This window comes from Agelaius phoeniceus, chromosome 5, assembly GCF_051311805.1.
Source record: "Agelaius phoeniceus isolate bAgePho1 chromosome 5, bAgePho1.hap1, whole genome shotgun sequence".
Classification (NCBI taxonomy): Eukaryota; Metazoa; Chordata; class Aves; order Passeriformes; family Icteridae; genus Agelaius; species Agelaius phoeniceus.
This window is the reverse complement of record NC_135269.1, coordinates 57,948,211-57,972,210: the sequence shown is the minus strand read 5'-3', so window position 1 is coordinate 57,972,210 and position 24,000 is coordinate 57,948,211. Positions and strand designations below refer to the sequence as shown.

At 41.6% G+C, this 24,000-nt stretch overlaps 1 protein-coding gene across 2 annotated transcripts in view; it reads left to right on the top strand.

Annotated features, from left to right (window-relative positions):
* The window catches only part of GRAMD4 (GRAM domain containing 4), a 76,470-nt gene that overhangs the window by 25,364 nt on the left and 27,106 nt on the right, over positions 1 to 24,000 (top strand). For both annotated transcript variants that reach the window (XM_054631864.2, XM_077179079.1), the window contains exons 3-4: positions 7,486 to 7,606; positions 20,659 to 20,779. In XM_054631864.2, coding sequence (XP_054487839.1) covers positions 7,486 to 7,606; positions 20,659 to 20,779 — 242 coding nt within the window. The remainder of the gene's footprint in view (positions 1 to 7,485; positions 7,607 to 20,658; positions 20,780 to 24,000) is intronic.

Below are 24,000 nucleotides of genomic sequence, written 5' to 3'. Positions count from 1 at the left end.
TATTCTACTGAAGACATTTATCTGTGGCAATGTTCCTCACTCAGGGTCACCAAATGTGGAATTTGCAGGCAACTCCAACTTGGGAAGAGATGAGAATCTTGACTCCATGTTTCAGAAGGCTGATTTATTATTTTATGATATATATTATATTAAAACAAAAGGATATATTAAAACTATGCTGAAAGAATAGAAGAAGGATTTAATCAGAAGGCTAGCAAGGAATAGAAAGGAATGGAATGATAATAAAATCTTGTGACTGCTCACAGCTTCAACACAGGTGGCTGTCATTGGTCATCAAGTAAAAACAATTTCACATGCTGGGTAAACAATTCTCCAAATCACATTCCAAAGCAGCAAAGCATGGAGGAGCTGAAGCTTCTCAGCTTCTCAGGAGAAAAGATCCTAATGAAAGGATTTTTCATAAAATATGGCTGTGACATTTGCCATTTGTTAAGATGTAAGTATTGTGCATACTGGGACTAATCTCTGATGCTGTCCTTCCAATGTGGTGTTTTGTGAGTTTTTTGTAGGTAAATACTGGCTTATTTTCATTAAACTTCAGGCTTTATGTTTGGTGTTGGTATATAGGCCTTTTGTATTTAATCAGAAGTATCTGGATGGCAGAGCTAGAGGCTACAGAAAGATCTGCTTTAAACTCCAGGTACCATTTTCTGTATTTCTTCAGGGGAATAGTAGCTCCTGGGTGGTGTGGAGGGCAGCTGAGGGCACAGCAAGGTAAACTTGTAGTTTTGAATAGTAATGAAGCCTTAACAGATGCACATCTGCAGTGATGATCTCTGTTTTCTCAAAATGTTGAGCTCTGTGTGCTGAGAAGGGAACTTGGAGAAGCATTTACTTTCTGGCTGATTGCATTCTGCACTAGGCTGTTGTGGTCTAAGTCCTTGCATACAGTTGAGGGCAGTTCTTTAAAATCAGGGAGAAAGAAAGAGAGGAAAGCAGAAATGGCATCGAACTTGTTTTGCTCCGCTCCTGATGTTTGGGAGCTCCAAACCCAGGGTGATGCTGGAACGGCCTAAGAGCAGTGGCTGTGTTACAGGTATGAGCAAAATAAGCCAATTGCTATGAGCAGAAAGGTCTGATGTATAAGGGATAAATTTCAGATGGGAATTTTGAGAGATTAGCAGTTGGCCCTCACAGTCATCTGTGCACTCAGTGCTGCTGCCCATCCCTCAAATGAAGGGAGAAGAAATAATCCCCTGTGCTGCAGAGGTGCCAAGAGTAAAGAAAGCAATCCTTATATAGTTAAATCAATATTAAAGTAGTGGTGTCTGAGGTTGTGTAAACAGTGCAATTCTGAATTTTTGGTCTGTTTCTTATTGAGATTATATAGTTGAGTTGTGTCTGAAAGGGTTTTAATTCAGTGTCTAAAACTCATAACTTAAATTGCTTGTACATGGTGTTTTATAGGCTCTGTGAGCAACTTAGTATTATACTTGTATTCCACTGATCATTGGAAACCCAAATCTTCTTGGTTTCTTCCTGTTTAATGCCTTTGGGAAACTGTTGAAAGCACACAAAAACCAATGCAAGTGTAAGCAAGTCAGGCTACATGTCTTTTCAGATAGATGTGAACTGTACTGTGCTTCCACTTCTGTTCCTTCATTGTTTCTATTGAAATCTGGGTACAGAACTCATGGTCTTGAAAGAGCAAGGTTGGTGGCTTGGAACTGAGCATAGTACCCCCAAAATTAGGGTCCTAGCATCTTCACTGTCAGCCATTCCCTAGACAAAGACTTCATCTCTACCCCTCTCTACTTCCTTCCCCTGCCCCTGTCTGGTGTATTATTCATTATGGAGGCATTAAGGAAAGATCCCTGTCTATTAGAACAGCACAGTGCAGTCATATGAGTGAAGAACCCTTCATGGTTTACAGTGCTCTTAAAAATGTGCCTCTTCTGTAGGTATGTATCTGAACTTGACAACAAGTGCAAAAGCTTGATGCAAATGGAGGTTGCAGAGTAAAAAGCCTTGTCATAAAAGCTTGTGATTGCAGAGCCCTGACCATCTGCCAGGAGGAGCATCATCCTCTGTTGCACTTGCAGCAAATGAAGTGAATGCTCAGTCCCAGGCCACAGATTGTGCAGTGGCACTTAGTCCCAACACTTCACATGCCTTACTGAAGTCACACATGTAAAATTCATACCCTGTGAAAAGACAGAAAGGATGGCCAGATAAGGTCATTTCCTGTTCTTTATCTTTAAACTGAGCTTTATCTATTTAGTTCAATAATAAACATCCTAACCTGTGTTTGGGTAAAGCACCCAGCTAGCTCCTGGTCTGAGGACTCTGGAGGTGGAAGGATTTATATTTCCCTTTGAATTCTCAGTGGTTTCTGAGAGTTTTTGTTCAAAAAAGAGTTTTTGAACTAGTTTGGATTCAGCTTACAGGCTGGCTGCTTGCTTGTGTGGGTTTCCCCCTCTCATTTAAGTGCCCCAGCTACCAGATATGCCTTGAATAGGAGATACTTTCTTGGGTCCCTGTGGGTGTTTGGATGCTGTGATCAGATCATTGCCAAGACAGCAGTACTGGTTAACAAATTTAACTCTCTGCTAAGCATCTCTTTCAATTCCTGAATGGCTTCCTAGATTTCTTCCTTCATTCCCTCTTTACCATAGCTGGTTGTTTGTTTTTTTTTTTTAAGGCAAGGATATTAGACACTCTATGCAGCACTGCTCTTTCTGCATTGTTTTGTAAAATCACCACAATTGCAAAATAGGTAGAGGGAGGAACCTGGTCCGTTCCAAATCAATTAGCATGTGATTTGTTGTGACATTAGAAATTGAGGCAATGTTGCTTGCTCAGTAATTAAAGTCCCCTTTATTCAGTGCTACCCTTCCTGTTTGTACAGAAGGGGAGACAAGATCCTGTTGTACATGCAGGTGTATGAATGAATGTGCTGCAGACAGATCACGTCCCCTTCACAGAGCAGAGAAAGAACAAACTGTGTTTAAACCTGTAGAGGCTGGCACTAACCTGGCAGTGAGAATTACTGGTAAAGCTCTCTTGTATCTGGCATATTGTACTGAAAGCAGTCTAATCTACTTATGCAAGTTCCCTGCCAGTGTGCTAGGATTAAATCTGAGTTACTGTGGTACAGAAAACATTACTTTAATTGTTCTTGCAGTATAGCTTGCTTTTCCCTGACACATGTCAATTAAAACCTCAAATGCTGCTCTGTTGGTCATCTCATTTACAGGGATTGGAAGGTATAAAGCATGATGCAAACATTACAGTTAAGAAGTTAAAGTCTCTGAATCTGGCTGGCACTAGATTTTAAAAAATTTATGTAGAATATAGCTGTGGTTTAGGAGCATGCCAGTATGGGTATGCTTCCATGAATAGCTACTAAGAATTAACTATTCATGCAGATGCTTTCATTCTTAAGCAATGTTGTTGAGTTTTTCCTTTTCTTACAGCAGGTAATTGCATCATTCATGGGGAGCCCTTTCATAATTTGAAGTAAGAAAATGCACATGAAGTGCAGATGAAAAACTCAGGAGGCTAGAACTTCATGAGACAAGCTGTGTAGTTTGTTGTATTGCTGAAGACTTCTTCCCTCCTCTTTTTTCCTCAAATGAATGCAAGTTAAAAATTTCTATTTTAAACTATCTCTTCCCTGTGTTGTGTCCCAGCCACTTTCTGGGCTCTGAGGAATGATTTGAGTGGAGGATTTTACCCCTGGCATTGGCATGTTGTGTCCTCACTGCTCCTCATCCTTTTGAGAACTGCTCTTCTCCAAGGAAACATCACCATTTTGTGAGATATTCCTAGAAAAATCTCCCACATACATATGATGTTGTGGAAGGAAATTAGAAGCACAGAGTTGGGCGGTCGTGTTTCTGTGTGATACTGAAGTTATGCTGTGCTGCAGGTGGAGAGGACAGATCCACATCCACTTAGCTGGGAAGTGGCTGGGCCCCTTTCTGTGGCTGTACAGCAGCAGTGGCAGCACACAGAACAAAACCCCAGGGCCTGCAGGATGGAGGGGTTTTGGAGAGGGAGGCCAGAGAAGTCTTGGGCTGGGAAGTGCTGTGTGAAAAGCCTGAACTGCAGATGGCTTTTGGAAAACACTTTTGTGGGGAGATGGGGGTTTTAGATGTGGAGCTGGATGTGGCTCGGACAAGCAGCCCTGAGCTGTGCTAATGGGTTACAGGCAGTCTGTTGTCATCAGAAATGTTCCTTTAACCCCTCTGTCTCTGTTCCCCTCGGGCTTTTCTCTGTCTTCCTAGGCACTGCCAGGCCTTCTTCTCATGGTCTTGGCTAAGTAATAACGATTGCCAACCTTTTAAGAGGGCTCCTGTGTCAAATGCTGTCAAAGCTAGAGAGGCAGAAGGAAAAGCAGAAATCTGTGGAAGCCTTCAAGGCTTTTACTGTGAGTCAGGAACTGGAAAGGACATCTGTACAGGGCAGAGTAGGTAATCCAGCCTGAGTCCCAGCGCTGTCCACAGAGGCAGCAGAGAGGAGAAGCCTTTACTCAGATAAAACTGGAATTAATACCAGGATTTTGATAACTTGTGAATTGATCCAGGTATGCTAGCTTCAGACAGAGGGACTTTTTTGAATTCAGAGGCAGGCAGTTGACCTTCAGCAAATGTAGAGACATTATTTCTTGTTTTCTTAGATGTGTTGGTGTGGGGAAAAAGCTTCACTGACAGAGACATCTGCTTAAATGTTTTCTATATCACTGTCCTGGGCATCCTCAGTTTTTCTGAGTGTTTCTAAATGGTACTCATAAAATGTTGTGGTGTTGTTAATTTTGGAAATTGGGTGCACCACCAAACTTGTGTCGCTGTGTATCTTAATAAACCATTTTATTATTATTACATGTTAGTTACATTATCTTGCTCCTAGTATTCTAGTGAGCAGCCTTATGTTTTAACTCAGTAGATTTTCTTTCTCTTTTGTTCTCCTCTCCAAGTTAGAAGTTTTGTAGCTAGTTTAAAGATGTGTACCTTCTGATTTTTAACCTGTCTGTGGATGTCAGGCTGCTTAGGTCCAATGCTTTAGCAGATAAACATATTTGGAAACCCTAAGAATGAGTCATGTTAACTGGTATCACTCTCCCCAGTGCTCTGCACCTCTTCCTCAGAGGCACTGTTAAGGTATCCTGGGCTTTAATTATTCACTCAACAGCTCTGAAGAAGCAAAAGCAGAGCTGGTTCTCCAGGCATATTTCTGAAATGTAGCACATCTTTGGGTAAAATATCTTGAGTACCTTCAATGAGGATGAAAACTTGAATATGCTTAGGTACTTGCTAGCCCCTTTTTTTTCCTCCCTCACCTGGGGTGGGACCAGCTGCTGTCTAAGCACAGGGCTGATGCCCAGAGTTCAGGCACATTCCTTTTGAGTACAGCTCCTTGCTCCTTGTCCTGGATGTGATTTGATTATTTAAGCAGTGGCATTGATTCTTCAGGCAGCTCCCTGTGAAATCCTGCGTGCTGGGAGCAGAGATTGTCCCTGTGTGCTAGATGTGGGTGTACAATACAGAAAGCCATGCATTAACACCTGGGCAGCAGTCTGAACTTTAATAACACTTCCCTTGTGCCTGCCCATGTTGTAAGGGTGCTGCTTTTCAGCTTCAGCAGCACCATCCTCCTTGGGGCTCTCCAAATGTCTGGCAAGTGATAGCACTAAATCTTGCAGTGTAAATAAATACAGCCCAGCTCAGTAGATAAGAGATCAACACAGAGGTCAATTTGCATCCTGTCCTCATCTGAGAAGAGTCTCTGATATCTTCTGCAGTGGCTGGAGCAGTTGCAGATGGCATCTCTCACTGCACCTCCCTGGCTAAAGGCAGGAGTGATGGGGAGATGTGGGCATGGCGAGGGGGACGCTGTGCTGCAGCTCCTGGAGTGAGGACTGCCCTGGGCTCTGTCCCTCTCTGCTGTGCTGTGATTCCTGTGATTCCTGTGCTGTGATTCCTGCTGAGCTAACAGCTTCTCCTCCTCGGCAGGGCCAGCAGCATTGACAGAGTGCTGTGTGGGTGGGTGCTGCTTGGGGGACTGCAAATAGCATCTCTGCTTGGCACTGTGTTCAGCAAGCCCAGGTGGGGACTTGGTGCCAGGTAAATGCTGGGCAGTGACTGCCTGCAGATTGCTAATATGTCTGCACAGACAGATTCTGAGGCTTTAACTCGGGATCTGTTCTTAAACTCAGTTTCAAACAAGAAAACAGATGTTTAATAGATATTTCCACACTGTTTTATCTTGAAAGTACAAATCCATCCCAACTGTGAAAAGACAACTTTGCTGTCAGTAAGCTTTCTGCACATCTTTCCTAAAACATAGAAAATGTCTGAATTTAATGTCTCCTGTAGATTACTTGAATTTATATATGTATGTAATTTAAGCTGTCATGGTTAAATGTATGCAAGCTGGTGTTTGAAAGGAATGCAGTTCCTGTGTGTTTTCAGGGTTCAAACAATGAGTGGATAATAGTCAGAATATGTAAATAAATTCCTTTTTGTCTTGAGATCATTTTTGAGAGGTAGGCTTCTGCAATCTATCCCTTTGGTTTTGAATACAAGCTGCTAGAGAAACTCCTGTAATTCTCATTGACAGATTTTTCATACCTGGTGGGGGCTGTACACAAGCACTGAGCAGCCATTACCCAGGAGATGCCCTCACCCACCCTTTTCCCTGCTGTCTGAAATTGCCCACTTTATGAGAGAAAGAAGGCATCACCTGCCTTCTGCTCTGTGGCCTTGGGGTTTTTCTGTGTTTAATTCATGGGGGTGGACATTGTCAGTGGTCTCACTAACCAATTAAATTGCTTTTTAATTCCTGCTTTCTGCAGTATTTTCAGTATTCTGCTGAGTTCATTCAAGGGGTGCTGGTAAATCTGTTGAGGCATGCAATCTTCTGATTTGCCACTGCCCTGGCCTGCCAGGGTGAGCTCCTGGGCACCAGCAACATCCTTCTGCAGTGACTGGGAGAGTTACTGCTGTGGGAGAGTGGGGAGCCCCTTCCTTGCTGAGAGATCTTGAAAATTACACATTCCATAGATGGATATTAAAATATACAATTTGTGCTTCCCACTAGCTCAGTAATTATCTAGAAAAGTATTACTTTTACTGGCCTCACAATTTTCTGTTTAAAGTGACCATTCATTCTATGGGAAGAGGAGAGGAGTAGTATAAATATGGCTTTTCAGTCAGCAGAAGAAGGGATTAAATCATGGTGCAGTAGAACTGGTGAGGGTGGTGGTGGTGGGAAATACTTGTTTTCTGTGGCTTCCCAAGGTTTGCAGAATTGTGTTCTGTAAATTCACATTTGATTAGCTTTCATTCACTTATTTTGGTAATCTGATGCTGACAGAGGCATGTAGAGTTGTTGATACCTGCATGTTTCTCACATGCTTGTTTCTTTACTGCCCCAGAAAGCAGTTGATGTATTTAAATGACACACACACACAAAAAAAAAAAATTCCTTCTGAACTTTCAGTATGTTCTGGCTTTCTTATAGGCTGGTCCAGGGACCACCATCATGGCTTCAGGAGTCCAGGATTTTAACAGAACAGAGTCTGACAGACTGAATGAGATCAAAGGTCACCTGGAAATAGCCTTACTGGAAAAACACTTTTTACGTAAGTATAAAATGCTCTGTGGAGAGGAATAGTTTTGGACTTCTGAAATAATGTTTCTCTAACAGTAGGAGCTGGCATCAGAATTTTGAGGTGTGCTGATGTGCAGATAGCACGTGGGTTTATGCTTCCCTGAGAAGAACTTAAAAGCATTCCCAGGATTTCTGGGTCACTTGGATATATTTTCCTCATTGCATTCCTCACAACATACTCACTATGTGACAAAAGCTGCGTACTTGAAGTCTGGATGTTGACATCTGCAGGTTGGCTTAGAACTAAGTCAACCTTAATGTGCCTGCAATAGGTGTTTTGCTTTCTAGTAGTAATTGCTAAGAAGAGATTTATGACAGGGAGACCAGTTCATTTTCGTGGCAGCTGTTTCAACAAATGATGCACCTTAAAACACGTGTCACTTAACATTATGTGTATTATTGGTAAGTGGTGTAAGAAATACAGAGAAGAGGGTCTGGAAATTTAAAGTGCTGTTTTTTTGGGTTTATGCTTATATATGTGTACATATGTGTGTGTATAATGAGAAAAAGTTGTCATTCATGGCAAGGGGAAGCTGCAAGATTTTGGGGATTTTATCTCAGCAGGTCTGAACTGTTGATTTATAAGACAAGATAGTTAAAAACAGAAAACCAGAAAACAAAATAACTTGATACAAGTAGAGATCTCTGTTATAAACTAATGAGAATTCTTGCTCAGTTGCTTCCCAAAATGGCCATTTTAATATTTTGGTTTTGAACTTCAGAGTATGAGGGTTGTTTTTATGTCTTCAAAGCTTGTCAGATATTTTCTAAGGAGTAGAAATAACAAGACTGTAGATTCTGTTCAATTTCTAGGCTATAATCCAATGACAAGACTTAGGTTTTTATCTTCAGCATGTTCTCAAGGATTTGTCATTAATTTTCTGTGACTTGTTTTTCACTTGGCAATACTTCTTTGATATGTTTTCCCCCTGATGTGTATAAGAGGGAGGCCTGATAAAGGAGACTGGGCAGGAATTCATAACAAGCTGCTGTCAGCTTCCACTGATACCTGGAGGAGGTATCATGGTTGGAATGTCAGGTAAAAACTGAAAGAAATGTTTGACTTGCCTTGTTAGTTTCAGTGATTTACTTGATTTTTATTTAACTCTTTGGTACAGTTACCATGTACTCCTTCCATCCCCAAAGATACATTGCTTAAGCCCCTGTTACACAGCTGTTTTTTAGGCTAGGTTGGACACATGTGATTTCTCCATGCAATCTAATGTGCAGTAGAAACAGCAGGACTTAACAGAACTGATTTCTGATTTGAAATGGGATGTGCTTTTTGATGTAAAAACATGGTAGGGCTCCCAAGCACTTCCGTGGCTGGTGAACTCATTCTCCTTCTTAGTATGTTCTTACAGTAACTAAATGAGGCACACAGGTTTGAGAATATTGGTAGTCTTCAGGTTCCTGCTGTAATTTGAAAACCTTCTGATCAACTGTTACTTGTAGCTGAATCATTTTTCCTTTGCACAGCTTTGTTGTGAACTCCAAGGTGAATGATAAGGAGGATAAAGTTTCCCCTTTGTGTAAGCTTTGAGCAGATGTTTGGGGGTTCAGGCCAGTGGGGTGGTTCAGCTGGGTGCCCTGAGTCAGCCAGGGATGTCTCCAGCCCTCACCACTTCAGCAGAGCCTGATGTTAGCTGTAGGTGAAATAACAGCATTGTCCTGACCAATTGGTTGTAATTCTCTACATAAAAGCAATAGTAAGAGTCATAAACTGGTTGAGAAATAAGTAAAATAAAGCTTATCCCTTATTTGGCCACTTTCCATTCAAAATTTTGGGATGAAATAGGTCACCATGTTTGTCAGTTGGAGTGAAGTAGGAGTTCAGCTTTTGCATATGGCTCCTGAGTTCTTATCCTTCCTTTTTCCTTCTCTTTTGAGTTGGTTTGGGATTTTTGATACTAGAAATCCTTCATTATTGTTTTCTTCCCAAAAATGAACTAATGGTGTGAAGAAAAACAGTCTTGAAATGTGCAGTTCGTTCACTTCAGTTTGCCCTTGGAAGAAAGCCTGATCTTTATTTTTTTAAAATCCTATTGCTGCAGTAGGTGATTTTTAGGAAGACTAGTTGCTCTGCAGTATTTCCATACTATTTTTGACTATGGAATCCCTTAAGGACACCTTGCTAGGATTGTGATTTTGCATATTGTTTGCCAGGTCCACATACTCCATTTCCTCCAGCTGGGCATGCAAAAATCAAAGCAATTTCTAGTTTGTGAGGGAAATATATAAAGTTTCATGCATTTGCTTTTTAATGTGCTGTGGTTCTACTTGTTATCAGCTTGATTCTGACTTTTTTTTGGTCTCTTCTGTACTTTTATTTGTATTGATGTCATCAAGCAGGAGGTTCAAGGAGGAGAGATTTCCTCTCAGCTCTGCATCATGTGTGATGTACACACACATTACACAGCTGCAGGTCGATGTGGGTCTGTAATTTGAGGTGCCTGGCTAAAGTTTTTCTCTAAACTCCATTCACTGTTAGTAGGCACCAGCAATGGGTGCAGTTTGGCTGAGTAGCACATTCAGTGAAACACATCCCAAACCTCACTGTAGCCTCTCCAAGCTGCAGGGGAAATCCAGAGCAAGTAGGTATGGAGAGAAGCTGTTGTCTCTAAGGGGGAAATATCTTCATCTGAGATGCCAGATGAATGTCTTCTTTAGCAAAGAGGTAATCTAGACTCCCAGAGATGTGAAGATGGAGAGGAATTGCTTAGCATGTGCAGAGCTGTAAATGCAAATCAAATGTGTCTGGAAATGCAAGGGATTTAAGCTGTGGATTGACAGGAGGCTGAGGCATGCAGAGAATGGGATCTTGGATAATGTCTTAAGCAAGGGGCAGGGATCATCTGATTCTCCCAGCTAAAGGGGCTAAAGTTGCTTTTCCTGTCTGTGTGGGAATGGTCTTAATCTCTTGATCTAATGGCTCATTCTGAGCCTTATTATAGGAATGCTGAAAATGTGCCTGTTGGGTTTGTGGTATTGGTGTGGGTTCCTTCAGAAGAAATCTTGGAACAGCAGCTGAATCAAGAGTGCCAGGGGCTTAGTCTGCTGGAGTTTCCAGTGCATGTGGTTGGAAAAAGCTTTGTCTTGGAGCTGGGACAATCAGAATTATTTATTTCTAAAGGACTTCCTGTTATTATAACCTAGTTTTTCATACATGTGAACACTGCCTTGGGCTAGTTAAGGGCTCAGTTTTGGAAGGCAACTACTGACCCAGGGCAGTTAGATTGATATGCTAAGATTAGTAGTTTGCAGTTCAAAACCTAGCTGTATCTTAACAAAAAATAAAATTGTACCTGCTGCTGTTGCATTTGAAAGACAAAACAACCAACAAAACAATCTTTCTGCTTTTGCACCTTTTTTGTTTGAGGTAAACACCTTGCTTCCTTGTGCCTGCTTATAGAGGGCAGTTTTGGAGATATCAGTGCTCTTGTCCTGGTGCCACAGGGTGCTTTGTAAGCACACATGCATCCTGTGGTTTATATGAAGTATTAGCTAATTCTAATTCAAGGGTGTTGAAACCTTTTGCAATGTGGAATTCAACAGCTCAGGAAAGAGGAGTTGGTAGCACCAGCTGAGAGTGAATAAACCTGGTGACTCTTAGAGAAGAGGGTTAGTCATGGACTGTTAAATCAAAGGAACGTCACATGAGGATGAGGAGTAGTAGAAGGAAATATAATCCTCTCCCAAAAGGGTTTTTGCATTCCACACCACACAGCAGTCTGTGGCAGGATACTTTAAGGTCTCACCAAATCAGTGGTCTCAGTCATGGTGTTTATACCACATGACAAAAGAAGTTGGGATTATGTTGCTTTCCCACTGAAATTTCTGCTCTGGCACACTGTTCATCCTCATGCCTTTTTGAACCATTTATGTGACTAACTCCACAGGATTTTCTCTGGCTTTCACTTCACTTTCTGATATAAATGACCTGATGATTCTTTCTAAGAACAACCTAGAAGAATACTGACCTCATGGAAATAGAGCTCTAGAAAACCATACATGATTCTCAGGCAGAACTGGCATGTTAGAAAGTGTTAAACCTCAGAGGCCAAGCGTGTGCTGACCAGCAAAGGACCTATGCTGAAAAGTCCAGTTCTGTGCAGAAATGCTTATACCTCCTCACACAGTGCCAGTCATTCTGTGTGAGGAGTAGGCAGTGAAGCTGCCCAATTACCAACTGTGTCAGAACACCTTCTCTTTAATTTCTCCTGATGTGAGGGTCACACCAGCTGCAGTAGCAGAGCTAGAGAGGAGCAGAAGAATAGATTGACTGCATTGGTTTTGCTCTTTTCATACTGACTTAGCAGCCTGTAGTCTGAACCTTAGGTTCAGAAATCATGAAGCAGAATCTAGAGCTGATTTGAGCTGATTTACGTAGCAGGTGAAGACCCTGGCAAGAGAATAAGCAGCTGCTGTGTTTATCTGAGAGACCCAAATCCCAGCTGTAGGCCATAAAGGCCATTCCTTGCTACATGGTCAACCCTTGGCCAGGTGGTCCTGATGCTGCACCAAGGGCTCTGAAATAAAGTGTGCTGGTGAGTGTTGAGGGTGCTGTGGCACTGGAGCTTACCCTGGGTTTCTCACATCCTTTACTCCGTCCTCTAAACTTCCTTTCTTTCAGTTTAAAATCCTGCACTCCTTAGCACTAAAAATGTATCCCTGGGAGATTACCTGTCTCTTTTGAGATTGTAGAGTTCCTCTGATGAAGACTGGTTTGCCTATGGTGACTTTTAGGAAATCTTTAATGTTTATCCTGGGCACCCAGAGATGACACAGTCAAAATATGTGAGTCCAGCCTTTGCTATAGTGCTGTCTCTTTACTAGAGCTGCTCTCATTTGCTTCCTAACAAAATTTAAAGTTTTTCTAGGTCTGACTTCTGTCTGGGAGACTTCTCAAAAACTACAGAAAGTTTCTTAAGAGATGTAGGAAAGATTTTGCTTATACCCAGAGATACTCAATGTGTATGTTGAGTTCTCATACTCAATGTGTATGTTGAGTTCATTTCTAGCCTTCCTGGGCAAAAAAAAAACCAAACCAAAAAAAAACCCCTCCAAAACTCTAACTTCATTTTCCTGGAAACACTTTTGGAAGAGGCAGTCATGAGCAGTTGTTTGGGGGTCAACAGGCCTCAATACAGACTAATGAGCATTCAGATCTCCATTTCTCATCTTCAAAAACTCTGCTCTGACTGGTGGGAGAGACAGATTAGGCTTTTGCTCACTCTCAGCTTGACTTCCCAGAGCATGAGGTTCCTGAGACAGGGGAGAGGGACAGGATGTGACTCCATCCAGTACAGCAGCAGGCTGGGGTCCTGGGCTGTTCCTTGGTGTGAGCCTGGCTTGTGCAGTCTGCCCTTGTCATTGTACAAAGGATGCACTTGGTGATGATGTAGGGGATGGTGCTGTACGTGAAGATGCCCAAATGCTGCAGGATCTTGTATTGTCACACTGCCTTTCATGAGGCTGATGGACCACAAAAAATGCAGCACAGTGCTCAGAGCGATGTCGTGTTCGAGCTGCCGTGGAGCCTTGAACAGATCCCACCTACACACTCTGTTATGTGTGTGGGCTCTGCCTATTTCTGCCTTTTTTTTGGGTGCCCAGCTTGGCTTTGATAATTGCAGAGATGGTGTGAAAACCCAGGCAGGGTCAGCACTGTTGTGCCTCTCCCTTTTGTATAACTGGGACAGAGATTTTGGGAGCTCCATGTGGAACCTGCATTTCCCTGCTCAGCTTAGTAACACAAAAGCCTTGGAAGAGCCTGCTGCTATTCCTAAGCCAGACATTATTTCAACATTTATAGACTGTTTCACTTCTGCCAAAACCACAGAGTGAAAACCATTCCTGCAATAATGACAACATTTTTGCAGCTCTGTTTATTTTAGGTGGGTTTTGCAACACTTCTGGCATTTTTATTCTCTGAAATTTCTGAAAATTCATAGAGGAGCAGTATTTTTCTTTGCTTTTAAACTGAACTTTTAAGTGTATCTAGCAGTACAAAACTTTCCACTTGGTGTTTTGAGAAGGGGGTCTGTCTCAGTAAGCTATATTTTCAGATGTCTCAGTAAGCTATATTCAATTTAGAATCCTTCCCTAATGAAGGGGAAATAATCCAGGTCTGTGTCTATTACAACATGAAAAAGCTCCACTGAAAGCACTAAATGTAAATGTAAAGTTACTACTTGGTAGTTAGCTTAATGATTTTGTACAAACCTTAGCAATGGCATCTTAGTTCTTTCTAACCTCACCCACTCCAAGTAGGACATGACAGGAATGGTGAGAGAGGAGGCTGGAACAGCTTGCACAGAGAAAGAAGACTTTATAAAATATGATGTGTTTTGTAAATCAGTTTTCCTCATCACATGAAAGAGATCACTTTATATGAAACTCTTGGTGTTGAGGTGAGGAGAAGAGTACCAGTGAATATTAACTGACTGAGGGAGGATGCTGGTTCAGACTCTGCCTTCCCTCCACTGTCTCTGGATCAGAGTTGGCTTGTTTCTTATCAGCAGAGCAGGAGCCCTGTCAGCATGCTGCTCCCTGTCCTGTAGGCATATGCAAAGAGGCTCAAAAACTGGTCTTTCAAAGCTCTCCTTAGTGTAAGTACTGGGGCAGGAGCTCTGTCTTTGGAAGAGCAAAGGGAAGCACAAAGGAACGATGGAAACAAAACAAAGCAAAAAGCGATTGTTTAACTGCCAAACCTGTGTTAAAGTTTTTAAAGGGAAATTGGCATGACTGGTTCTGAAAATGGCAGGTCACTTCTTTATTTTGATGTGTGCAGACTTAGCTGGAGAAAGGTGATATTGAAAATGTGGGGTTTATATTTAAGCATTTCACTTCTCCACTCTACCAAATGCCTGTATAAAGTGGGCAGAGAGGAGGGAAGGATATACACTCAGTAAAGATACTTAATCATTAATGATTCTGTCTGCCTTTTGGCTTTTTATGACACCAATATTCCTATTAGAAAATCTTTTTCTGCTGTATGAAAGATTAATGCAAACAAGCAAGAGGCTTGACCACAAGGGAAAGCCATTAAATTGACAAACCAAGGTGTTCACAAATGAAAAAAAAAAACCCCAAAAAAATAAAAAAAGAGGAGTGCTTCCAGACCAGTTGTTCATCTCTGGAAGAGCTATGGAGAACAAGAATACTCATATCCATTTTGACAAAGGACATTTTTAGGTTCTTCTTCATAAAATCCTTAGAGCAATCCTCCTAAGCAGTGAGCTTTAAGATTCCCAAGTGAAGTGTAGAAATCCAAGCATGGAACAAACACGACCGTAAGAGGTGACTTAAGGAAGAAAGGACAGTTAATAAAGTAGAGCTGCTAGAGGGATGGCTTAAATAAGCACTTTGCCAAGCATCTGGCATGCAAAGAAGTAGAATATCTCACAATGTCTGGGATCAAAAGGTAATGTTTTATCTGAAATCTTTTGGGTAGATTTATGATAAGTTCTTTGGCAATCTCCATGGTTCTCAAGTCACTGATGGAAAGAACATACGCCCTGGAGAAGGAGAATCATGGGTTAGAAGCAGCACAGGTAACAAATAATGCACAGTTAAGCTGTATCTAGTTGTAGCTGTGAATTGTGACCATGCCTTCAGAGGAGTTATGTAAATTTCAGAGTAAGTGTAAGCAGGAAAAAAGCAGATTAGGGAATTCCATTGCAGGTTCTTCCTCCATCACTGCTTGTTGGTCAGACAATATTCTTTGTTTGTCCTTGCTTTATCATAAGCGATGGAGCTGGTCCATGTCTTTCACAGCACTACCATTTGCTGCTGGTTTTAATGATGAAGACTAAAATCTCTTCAGTGTCTTTGATGATAAAAATATCTGATGTTTTCAGACTCCTGACATTTTGTTAGTAGTGTCATATAGTGGGTTTACCTTGGGACAAAATTAACATTAGCTTTCTGTAGGAATGAGGAGTCTGGCAAGGGTGGAAGCTGCCTGTCCTGGAGACAGCTCCCAGCTCCATCAGCACAACTGGTGAGATCCAGACTGAACGTGTGTGGTTGGGATTTAATGTATTTAGTAACAATTAAATAACATACTTGAACTCTAGTAATGTTCAAAGGGTTGTAAGGAGATTTACCATGATTAACATAGATGTAGAAGGGTTATTTTTGTCCTGTTAAGTACTGGTGTTTCCCCATGTAAATATGACAGGGTTGCACACATGCTTTTTGCTGTTTCTAGTTTTTAACTCAGATTAAATTCCTTAGATTTAACACTAGACTGAATTCAGGTAGCTAGAAACAGTGACTGGCAGTCTCTAGCTCTCCTCTGAAATAAATTTTTGGTCACTTTGTCCCAGAGGGGGATTTTGCAGCATACCTGTAGGTCTAGGAAGAAATGGTATTATATAAAACAGCTATGAGGAGGCTCCCTAATCTACCTCCAATCCTGGGATTAAGGGAAACATCCGCTTTACTGCACAAGCAGTTTTGAATTAGAAATCCAACATTCTGCCACGCCTTTCTAGCCTGCTGTATCATCCTTCTTTTCTAAACACCACTCACATTCTGTTCAGTCACACCAGAACTAAATACTGAATACTAAACACTTGGGTGTTAAAGTGCTTTTTATCAGAGCGTTTCTTACAGGTGAGTATTCTGAGGAGCAAACTGAAATTTTTCATTTGCCGTAGTGGCTGATGTTGTAAGATGATGCAACAAAAACACTGGGTGCTGCTGTCTTGTAGCAGTTTCATGGTATCAGCTAAGCTTTGTGAAATGCTAAGTCTTTCCATTTCAATTGTCAAATCCTAAGAGTTCAGGTGCAACACTTCCATTACACTTCACAGAGGATAAAATGCTGTAGATAAACTGAAATGGATAAGTTTTTTTGGTAACCTGTGAGATACATCACTGATGATGATCTTTACTATGGGGTCAATTCTCGTAGGGTTTACAGTGCAATAAGAAGTGTAGTGATTACTGTCATTGAAACACCACTGTTGCCTTGTCTCACAGACTTTTATAGCTCATTTTCAAAGAGCAGTAGCATCCAGATATTGTTCTGCTTTTCTACGCAAGTTGACTTTGCTAGAGAGCTTCTAAAGCATTTTTTTCAGAGTCACACTTGCTGTCCAAACCTAGAGTTACCCAGTGTGTAGGTACTTAGAGGTTGTGACTGAGTTCATAGGCTTCTCTAAGACTCAAGGGCATGGAGGTTTTTTACTCTAAATTCTCTACTTCATTACGTATTGTGACAAAAATCATGGCTAGCAACAATATGTATGATTTATAACTCAAAAGTATATATATGTGTGTGTGTATAAAAATATATATTGGGCTATTACAAATTCCTGGGAGCAATCAATAGTATGGCAGCAACCAAATATGTGTATACTGTTACAGGCTACTGCAAACTTTCACTAATTAAGCAAACTTTACAGTAAAACCACAGAAAATGTAATTATGATGGATTATTTATATGCACATATAAAAATGTTTACATTAATACCAGTATCCAGCTTATTGGACAGATGTCAGAATGGGCCAGACCATCCCAGATGTTGGAGGAAGCTGTCCTGGGTGAGGGTCCAAGATTTCTTAGAAAGTTTGTGTGAAGGGTTCATCTCGTTTAGGAAAGGACAAGTAAGTGCAGCATGCAAAGTTCTTGGAGAGAGAAGTTTTGTTTTGGATAAAAATTAAGTCATATTAGACAGAAATAAGGAAGTGTAGGACTTTGCCACTTCAGCAGCCAATAGATGCTATTAATTTCTGTATTTCACTTGGAATAGCCAATATAAGTTGTTTTCTGTTCTCTCAGTACAATTACTTTTCTAGACTGTTTTCTTTTTCCTGCAGATAAAACAGCCAATGGCAATTACCAAGTCTTACTTCGTCAGGATGCTTTCCCTGTTTTTGGACTACTTTTCACCTTTTCAGATGATAAGTGGCTGTTGTGTTTCCTTGTTTTTGTGCTTATCAATGCTATCTCAGGGTGTCTCAGGTTTGTAGGTACCAGGCTGTGCATTTCAGAGAGGCCAGCTGCACTTTTCAACAGTGCTTCTGGTTCCCAGGTGTGGTTCCCAGGCATACCAGCATTTTCTCTGTCAGTATTTCAGCAGACACTTTCTTCTTTTAGTAATTTCCCCCCTCTAACCAGGTCACCTTCATGGCTGCTCACTTCACCTGAGTGTCCAGCTAAGACATGCACTGAGCCTCCAGCAATATTTTAATGTTTCTTGCTCTGGAGGAGATAGTGAGCCACGATGGATGTGCCTGGGAAGGAAATTATGGAAACTGATTAATCTGGAACCTTGAAGCTTGATGTTTCATGTTTTATCATTTTGTGTGTGTGCAGAGGGGAGAGGATGTTTGAATTTTGACTGACTGACGATGAAATCCAAGGAGCCCTCTATTCTCATCATCATGGATGGTATTCATCTGTAAAACTCAGTAGACAGATACCATGGTGAAATATTCTTGTGTATTCTTCTCAGGGGTCCATGACCTCTGCTCTTGGTAGCCAGCTTCAGTCATTCTGCAGGAGGGCTCTTCAGGGACAGAGACATTTGCTTTGAAAGTGTAGATGAGCTTGGCCAAATGGTAGATTATTTCAGGGCAGAGAGCAAGGAAGAGCTTCCCCCCCCTTCCCTTCTCTGTGGCCTCTGTTGCTTAGCAGACTCAGGAGTATTTAACTAACTGAACACGAAGGTTTTACAGTGCCAGACCACACTGCTGCCAAAGTAGCAACAAATACTGCTTTAAGGGCTTGATGAGGTGGATTTGGATTGCAGTCATGTATGGGAAAGTTAGGAAATGCTCTGAAATGTGAAGCTATGACAGTCCTTAAGGATTGGATGTTCTATTTTTTTGTTTGTTTGTTTTATAGGAGTTCTGCCTCTTTCACTGTGCACCCTTTAACTCTGCCTCTTTCCATATAGAATACTTGGCACTGCTTGTCCTTTTTGGAGGACAAGAGGTACAATTTCTGGAGGTTTTGTTTTGGTTTTAGTAGTACAAGATGTAGCACAATCAGAACAGCTGGAATTAAGGAAGCTGGAAAATCTGACTTTCAAGGACACTGAGGTTAATTTATAATTTGTGTGGTTTTTTATGTACACAAAATGCATAGTCACTTCCTCTTTAATCAAACAAAAAATGCGTAATGAAGAATTTTTTCCCTTTAATGGTCTTGAGAAGATAGTGTCTCTAGCAAGCTTTGGAACTTTCTGTGATATCTTCATGATATTGCACAAGCTCCAGTGCATTTGAAGTGCAACAGATGTTTCCCCTCAGCTGTGTGCAGGCTCTTGTTCTGGAACAAGGCAAGCCCTTGAAAGTAGGGTAAATTAATTATAAATTTTAGTTTTCTTGTTGAATTTAAAATTCCTTGTGGATATGTCATTAGGAGCAGCCCCATGTAGAAGTCTGCCCTTATATCCATATCTGGACAGGAGAGACAATACCTCTGCACCAGTGACATTTCCCTGCCCCACCCCTGGGGGTTCTCAGTTTCGGTTGCTGGGGATAAGGTGGTGATTTCTGTGCTCCAGCTCCTCTTCCCAGGGTCACCATCTCTCGGGGGAGATGGGTAACAGTGCTCCTGTCTTTGGGGTGGAGTTCACTTGTGCAAGCCATAGTGTTGTCCCCTTGATTCATGCATCTTCTTCCCATGTCCCCTAATTCTGTGCTCTGAAGCTCCTGCTCTGCTGCAGGACAGTCAGCAGATGGAGGGACTGGACACCCTGCACAGGGCCTGCTGCAGGGCACGGAGAGTGCACCAGCTCCTCTGGACATTTGCACTATGGCTTCAGACCTTCTCAAGAGCCATGGTGCTTGGAGTCAGTGAGGCTCAGATACCAAAATTCTCTGATTATCAAAGATTTAGAAGGCAGTATGTAAGAAGAAACAAAAGACATTGTGTAACAACCCTCTGGAGGGTATAAAATGGTATTCCAGTCTTGTAAAACAATGTAAAAAGCCTGAACCCATTGTGCTTGTAATGGTAGTAGAAATAGAAAGTAGTTTCTGTTCTGGTTTGCTGTAAACTTGAAATACACCTGCTGTTCTGCTATTGATTGTTGTGATTGTGCTCAAAAACCATACCAGAAAAAAAAAAAAAGTAAAATAAATTTTGGTTTTAAAAGGAAAAGGAAAAAAAAAAAGAGAGAGAGACTCCCAATCTTATTTTTGCCATGTCTCATGTATGCCTATCTGGAAAAGCTGTCAGTAATAGTGACTCCATTTTAGCTCTAGAGTAAAATTAAGGTCATGAGCAAGGACACTGCCAGTGACAAAAAGCAAGGCTAATTAGCCACAAAAAAGCCTTATACATACTTGATACTAACTTCTTGTGAAAAATGTTGTGAGAGTGTTTATGTGTTTGTATAAGTAAATATGTGAGTATATTTATATATATAATTATTACATGGAAGTTAGTAGCTTTCCAGTAACCTTGGAAAAGTGTAAAAATTTAAACTTAGTTTCTTGTTTCACAACCCTTTCTTAAAATTTTAAGGTTCTGAGGCTCATAGAGGCACCATATGACTTAGTGCCAGAAATTGATGGGCATGGGTTTATATGGCATCATATAACTTCTTTTCAGTTTATGATTTTGTGTTTTCCCACCCATAGACACGAGGGAAGAAAACAGATACTTTTTGTTATGACCATTGGATTTAGCAGTAGACAGCCTTTCCTGCTGATTATTTCTTTGGGGAATTAAGAGTATGTCATGTTTAAGTAAAGATAGCTGATATCTTGTACCAAGGGCCTATTTTGCATCTTGAGAAGAAAACTTCGGAGCTGTTTTCCTCCTTGCTTAACAATAGTAGTGAAACATTTTGTACTTGATACAGCTGTGTGCTTTTTATGAAATCTGTCTATCCCTTGAATACTTGTTTTTTTCTTTTTCTGGTGAACATATTTGGTATAGCACAGTTAATGAAATCCCCACACCAAATCTGTCATAATTAGATTTTAAAATTTCTTATAGAAATACTTCAGGGTAACTAAATCTTTATCTTCTTCTTCTTCTTCTTTAATTAACAGAGGAGGAGCTCAGGAAGCTGAGAGAAGAAACAAACGCTGAAACATTAAGGCAGGAGCTAGAAAAGGAACGGCAGAGGAGATTAGAACTAGAACAAAGAGTCAATGAAGTACTTAAAGCAAGGTAAGAGAAACATCTTCACTGTAGAGCTGAAAGCCACTTGAGATCTCTGTCTGTCTCTGGGAAGTGCTGGTAAAAGCAAATGTTTCTAGCCCAGGTGCTCTTAAATTAAATTACTGGTCACAGAGAGAGCAGCTGTCTATGTTGTCCTGTAAAATGACATCATTAACATCCATGTTGTACATGTAAGTTACTTGGCCATAAGTGCTGCTGTAGCTATAGCAGTGCCATGACACTTTCTAGTTGAGATATTTTTCATTTCACCTCTTCTGATGCTCTCCCTCTGGGATCTTTCCTTCCTGGAGCTACTGAATGCCAGAGCCTTTGCCATGCCATTGCATATGCTTATCCTTCTCAAAACCTGTCTTCTGCAGACTGCCCAATCCTTGTTACTCTTACTCTAGCAGCAGCAAGGATGTCCCAGCACCACAGCAAAGCCCTAAATGTATGTGAGTAACTGGACTTTGAGCCTTTCTTGCCACTGCAGTGACAGATGGAAACACCTCCCCACGCTCCTTTCAGCCTCAGGGGCATCCATCTTGATGATGCAAAGCACCTCATTTGATGCAGTCTCTCCTTACTCTGCTTAGCAGATCTTCAGAGCACAGCAGTTGCTTGGGGCTGGTTGTTCTAGACCCCTTGTGCCTGTTGTACCTTCCCCAGCAGGAGCTGAGATCACTGGGCTGAGCAGCAGCATCTGTGGCTCCCCACCCAGTGCTGTCATCAGGACACTGTGCAGGCAGAGTTGGTGATCACGTGCTAAGCACTGCCACTTACTGGGAGGTGACAAGCAAGAGCAGACAGGCAAAATGTTTTGCTTGGATATGTGATTTCCCAGTGCCATGCAAATTCTTCCCAACCTCCCACTTCATTCTGTACTCAGGTATAAAAATACCTTCCCTCTCAGGCCAGTCCATATCCACTGGTAGCAGTGAAAGTAGGAGCTATTTATAGGAAACATTTGGGCCTACTTTCTTTCTGTTCTCTGTCTACCTCCTGCTCCCATGGAATCATAGAATTATTTAGTTTGGAAAAGACCTTTAGGACCATCAAGTCCAACCATTAACCCAGCCCTGCTGAGGCCACCACTAAACCATGCAGTCCAGAGCCACATCTACATGTCTTAAAATCCTCAGGGATGGTGACTCAACCACATCCCTTGGTAGCCTGTTCCAGTGCTTGAGACCCCTTTTGGTGAAGGAATTTTTCCTAATACCAAGTCTAAAACTCCCCGGTGCAACTCGAGGTCATTTCTTTTTGTCCTATAGCTTGTGACCTGGGAGAAGAGGCTGACCCCCACCTGGCTACAGCCTCCTTTCAGGCAGTTGTGGACAGCAGGGAGATCTCCCCTGAGCCTCCTTTTCTCCAGGCTAAACAGCCCCTGTTCCCTCAACCACTCATTGTAAGCATACACATACACTTTATTTAAGGGTGTCAGAAGGTACATTGCTGTCTCTCACTTCAGTCTCTCTTGGCAGACCTGTTATCCATGAATTTATTTAATACTATTAATTGCTGGAGCTGTCTTCTTCTGGAAACTGTGGAGACAATGCATTACAGAAGTCCCCTCTTAACTCTAAAGAAGCATTTTATTTGCTTTCCTTTTTAACAGATTTTATAGTGGTTTCAAGAAGTGCCCCAAAGTTACAGAATTGTAAGAAATGGTGAATTACTGTTTAGCATTCAGTTTATTTGCCATTCTTAATGAGCCCTTTCTTCTCTTACATTCTCTCCAGACTAGAGTGTTCCAGCTTTTCCACTATCTCTTTAAGAGTTCTGCATTCCCTTCATCAATTCAGTTGCCATTTTTTTAACCATTTTAAGAGTTTGAGCAGTATTCAGAGTGTTGGTGCACCAAGGCTTTAGATAAAAGATAGATTAGGCCTTCCCTCTTATTCTCAGTACCCACTACAGTGGGATTTTTTCAGGTGATATTTCACAGTGATGCTTTTCCAAAATCACTGGTTCTGTGCAGGGTTGGTCTATGTGAAGTCTTTGATCTGTCCTGCCATGTCAGCTTAGAAGGGGCTCTTGAAGGTCCTTGTGGAAGAGTCTGGTTCCCAAGCCAGCACCACAACTGTGCAGTGGGAAGGTGGCCCAGACTGCTCTGATCTGGACTTCTTTTGAGTGACATTTTAAAGTTGCTCTTACAGCTGGGATGTGAGAGTGCAATTTTCTTGCCTGTGCTGGTTGGTCTGGCTGTGTGTCTGGACTGGTATTGCCTGTTAGAGTGGACAGCTGAGGAGGAGAAGCTTGAGCCTGCTGTGTGCTGAGAGGATCAGTTGGCACAGTGACAGCTGTGCAAAGCACTGAGCCTTGTTCCCTGCTCTTGGTAGATGAAGCTGATGCTTCAGGCAAGGGTAATTTCTCACCTGTGCCTTGCTGCCTTGAAGAAGTTGCTTGAGATGCAAATTCCTCGTGCTTGTCTGTAGAGCTGGCACAGCTTTGTCCCGAGGGTGGCTGTGCCTGGACTTCAGGTCATGCTCAGAGAAGGGGGACAGGGATCTCCTTGTGGCTGTGAGTCCTGGAGGAGGATGAGGAGCTCTCTGGTTCTGCACAGTGGTACTCATCATCCTGCTCTGTTTCACAATAATAAGGCTGACTCAGAGTCTCATCTGGCCCACTGCAGCTTATCAGCACAGGTTTTACTGAGAAAAGAGATGGACAGTCTTTGTTTATCAATATTTGTGTCGACATCTGTACCTTGTTGGGTGGTGAACAGCAGCAAACCTCTAGCAGGAGTGACAGTGCTAAATTAAGGTAGGATGACATGGCTCCCTGAGTGCTATTTAGATACCCTAAGGATTGCATTAGTCCTGTCAGCTTGGGTATTGCACTTGGGGATTACATTCAGCCAATTATCCTCTCTACTGAAGTGTTTCTCTAACTGGTCTTACTACTATTTCAACCTCTTTGTGACAGGGTGCATAAGGTGACAACAAAATAAGACTTTGAAATTTTTTTGGTTTCTACCCAAGAGGAGAACAATTTGTTTGTCCATGATTTTTGCTTAACTTGTGCTTCATTGTGTGAAATTCTTCACTGCTTACTATATTTTGCACCTCATTGTAGACATTTAAAAATACTTTTATTAGGACTACAGAGGAAATTTTGGCTTACATAGTCAAATATGTAATAGCCCATATTTAATTGGAAATTAAATATGGGCTGATGGAAATTTAATTTTATTAAGCAAAGTAATATTTATTAATAAATAAATATGG